At 45.7% G+C, this 4,152-nt stretch overlaps 1 protein-coding gene across 3 annotated transcripts in view; it reads left to right on the top strand.

Annotated features, from left to right (window-relative positions):
* Positions 1–2,830, top strand: part of Srr (Serine racemase) — a 5,809-nt gene extending 2,979 nt beyond the window's left edge. For 2 of the 3 annotated variants that reach the window (XM_026815280.1, XM_018028057.2), the window contains exons 2-6: positions 263–385; positions 469–827; positions 1,011–1,173; positions 1,239–1,531; positions 1,780–2,830. In XM_026815280.1, the coding sequence (XP_026671081.1) occupies positions 263–385; positions 469–827; positions 1,011–1,173; positions 1,239–1,531; positions 1,780–2,134 (1,293 nt within the window). In that variant the 3' untranslated portion in view covers positions 2,135–2,830. The other variant, XM_026815281.1, reaches the window with a different exon arrangement.
* The last annotated feature ends 1,322 nt before the right edge of the window (positions 2,831–4,152 follow it).

The raw sequence follows: 4,152 nt of genomic DNA on the forward strand, positions 1-4,152 counted from the left end.
TACTATTACCTATGAAAAATTTGAAATCACTATAATTTTAGCTTTTTAATAGTAATAGGAATCTATAATAACAAATTCAACATGCTAGCATTGTTTAAGTGTATAGCCTGTACATCCTTAAGCGTACGCTGCTCCATTGTTTCGTATCGCTTTCCCGTTTCTTATCGATCTCCATGGTATCACGTCATAAACGATTTGTAAAAAGAGGCGAAGAATATCAAACGTGTGAGAAGTGTCAAACGGTGCGCGTTTCTGTTCGCAGAATGACGACGAGGAGCTGATCGATCCGTTCTGCGTCGAGGATAATCCTCATAAGATCACATTCGAGGATATCACGTCTGCTGCTTTCAAAATAAAATGTGGAATCGTGAACACTCCTTGCGTGGTACGAGTCAAAATGGAACGTCAAATATTCCGTTTACAATTTTTGAACGACGACGATGACGAGCAATTTTTGTTTCATGCAAGCAATCGCGGCTGTCGGACGCGACCGGCATCGATCTTTACCTGAAGAAGGACTTCCTGCAGAGAACCGGAAGTTTTAAGGAGCGCGGGGCGCGATATGCCCTGCTGATGTTGTCCGAGGAACAGAAGCAGGCCGGCGTGATTTCGGCCTCGCTGGGCAATCACGCCCTCGCGCTCTGTTATCACGGGTACAAGCTGGGTATACCTGTGACGGTGGTGATGCCGGTGCTGGCGCCGATCATGAAGATCGCTGCGTGTCGACAATACGGTGCCAACGTGATCGTCGACGGCCCTGATATGGGGGAGGCAAAGCGTATCGCGTTGAGACACGGCAAGGAGAAAGGACTGACGTATATAAATGGGTAAACAGTCCCCCTCGTGACGCGATAGCAAAAATATTATTGATGACGCGATGATGAATAAGTGATGAATTGTGAAAGCGTTCCTCTCGACTTCTTCTGGTCGCATCCAAATTACTCGACGAGATAGAAACATTTCATACGAGTCAGAGATTCTTCTAATTAAATCGTCCGTTCGGTCCGTAGATACGATCACCCGGATATAATGGCGGGCCAAGGGACTCTGGGATTGGAAATTGTGGAACAAGTTCCGAACATAGACGCGGTAGTGGTTCCGATCGGAGGCGGCGGTCTGATCGCGGGCGTGGCTCTAGCCGTGAAAACCCTGCATCCGAACGTGACGATCATCGTGAGTAATCGCTCGCCTATTCAAATCTTTGCCTTCCCAGATAAACCGAGGGGAAACATTTGCAGGGCGTCGAATCGGAAAGGTGTCCTAGTTTCTACATGGCCCGAAAGACGAATCGACCGACTCGTGCGACGATAGACTCGACTCTGGCCGATGGTTTGGCAGTGCCCATGGTCGGTTACAACGCCTTCGCCACCGCGAATTCGTTGATCGACAAATTGGTCGTGGTCAAGGAGGAGTGGATAGCCATAGCCATTCTGAAACTAGTGGAGAACGAGAAGTGCATCGTCGAAGGCGCTGGGGCTACCGGCCTGGCCGCTATTCTGGCGGGCCAGCTCGACGAGCTCAAAGGCAAACGGTATGTTTGATGTCCAGTTAATTGAACAAGTTCCCGAATTCAAGTTTATTCCAGTACCGAAATTTCGAAACAAATTCACGAAGCAGGAAGAATCAGAAAATGACTTAATATCGTCTCAAAATAATTCTTAACAAATTTTCTATCCTAGAGTGGTACTGTCTTTATGCGGAGGCAATATCAGCCGGAAAGAATCAGGAAATGACTTAATGTCATCTCAAAATAATTCTTAACAAAATTTTCTATCCCAGAGTGGTACTGCCTTTATGCGGAGGCAATATCGACACAACGATTCTAGGAAGATGTTTGGAGCGAGGATTAGCGGCGGAGGGTAGGCTTTTAAAGTTCACGGTGACCGTGTCGGACCGACCCGGTGGAATCGCGGAATTGTGCAGGATGCTGGCCAGCATCGGTGTCTCGATAAAGGACATCATGCACGAACGGGCGTGGATCATGTCGGACATTTTCAGCGTAGACGTGAAGGTGGTCTGCGAGACCAGGGACAGGGAACACGCAACACAATTGAAGAACATGTTGCATCAGAATTATCAGAGGGTCGTCTTCGGTACCAGTGATAACTCCACTTCACATCACCTGAACGTTTAACACAGCCTCTGTGCCGTGAGCATTGATCAGACTGTTTCGAAATTATACAGACAGATCGCAGATCTTCGCAATTATTCGAAATCTCCGAATCGCGAAATGTCTATTATTTCTAAAGGATAACACAAATTCCTATTTAGATTCCGCTTTCTAAATTGACGTTAAAAGTATTTAATTTTGCATTAAAATCTGTAGTCTACATATACGAGGAGAAGCGAATTTTCCGCGTGTCAATAAAGACATTGCAGGTGTTAAAAAGGCAGGCTCGCGTTTCAAAGCAACGAGAGCCAGCGACGTAATTCGCACCCCCGGAGGACGGAGCTGATGGCTCGAAATTTGAGAGCAGCCTGTACGCAACGCGGTGTAAACGTACACCCGCGCGAAATTTATTACCGTTGCCATACGTTCGACAGAGAAATTCGAACATCTTCCCGCCGGTATGGTCGCGTTTTATCGTCGGGAGTACATGTTGCTTCCATGGATATGATTGGGTTTTTGGGTAAGCGACTGATCGTAAAACCCTCGTTTACGAGCCTGACGAAGAGCGCTTATTGCTGTGAATGTGTTTGCACTCGCATTAGAAGTATGTACTGTGAAATAAAAGGATTCATTCCATGTATACGAGCTCTCATGAAATTATTTAACGCTTGTTAAAAATTTTACTTCGTGGTCGAATAAAGCTGTGTCGCCGACGTATAACCGGTATAATATTTACTATATTTATAATTAAATCCGATATTCTAATTCGTAAAGCTCCGGCTTAAAGCTTGCGAAGTTCCCTATCTCGTTTGTCCCTTCTAAAGGGACCGCGATCTCATTACTCTCCCTTGCTCTGAGTCAATTTTATCCTCCGCCCCCTGCCCTCAGCTTAAAAGAAGAAACCCCGAAGAAAGTTCTCGATGCCAAGATAATGTTATTATTTCTCGAGGAACGAGTCTTAATATTTTTGCTAGCAAAAATTTCGCGGGTTTTCCACGCTGTCAAGGGATTAATGTATCTTCGCGACACGGCCGAATAATGTAGCGAGCGGGTTACTCGGAGACTTGAAAAGACGGCGACTTCTACGGAGATCCTTTTCAGCTCGGTGCACAATACATGACGATATGTCACCTTTCTAATATCGGACTACTCTGGATGAGTTATGATATGTGAACCGATCCGAGGGTGAAACTGCGAATAGCCTGAAAGATACCTTTCTGTCTTGCTCGTCTTTTCACGCGCCGCGGATGGAGACAGAGAAAGGAACAGGGGAGAGAACTAGAGCAACATTGTGCCAGAAGGAAAAGGGGGAAAAAAATGTGTGGCTTTTGTGGTCGACTTCCTTGTAAGCTTCACTAGCCATTAGTTTGATTGACACTGCTCTACTTAGATTACTATGCTATATCTATTAATTGATTGCTCGCCGGACGTTCAGGCTGGGATTTTGTAAAATATATGCGTAATAAATTTTCGTTAAACATTCCCTTTAGCAAAACTCGCGTTATTAGAATTTAAGCCGAACTGGCTGGTACATTCGAGTCAAGATTGAATTTACAATCGTACCAAGGAAACGGGTTAAAGTTTCCCCGAATATTTTCGCTCGCTCCTTTTTCCGATAAAAAACGAAAAGCCGCGAGAGGGAAAGTGGCGGTCGCATGAATTTACAGCATTTAATATCGGCAAAATGAAGTACGAGCGGGCAAGGAGCCGCCGTTTTGCGGCATCGATAAATCCGTTTTATTGCCAGTGCTCGCAGGTGGGTGGCCCGGCCACGGTTACTACCCTTACGCCTTCTCGGTGTATAACAAACACCGAATAAAAACTAATGCCCCCTTTGCTCGCGGTGGACCGACCCGGCCAACTTTTTGCGATTTATTCGCATTCGTGTTTTGCGGTCCGAATCGAGTACCCGCATCCCTTTTTTTTTTGCTTTTTATAAACTCTGGGCTTGTATTTTTTAACGAGGATGATTCGTCCGGAGTAGATCCTTCCGCATGCATCTAAATATCGCTTTAAAAGGCAACGCGAGCACACATTTTAAT

Source organism: Ceratina calcarata, unplaced genomic scaffold (assembly GCF_001652005.2).
Source record: "Ceratina calcarata isolate Rehan_Ccalc_2016 unplaced genomic scaffold, ASM165200v1 scaffold436.2, whole genome shotgun sequence".
Taxonomy (NCBI): Eukaryota; Metazoa; Arthropoda; class Insecta; order Hymenoptera; family Apidae; genus Ceratina; species Ceratina calcarata.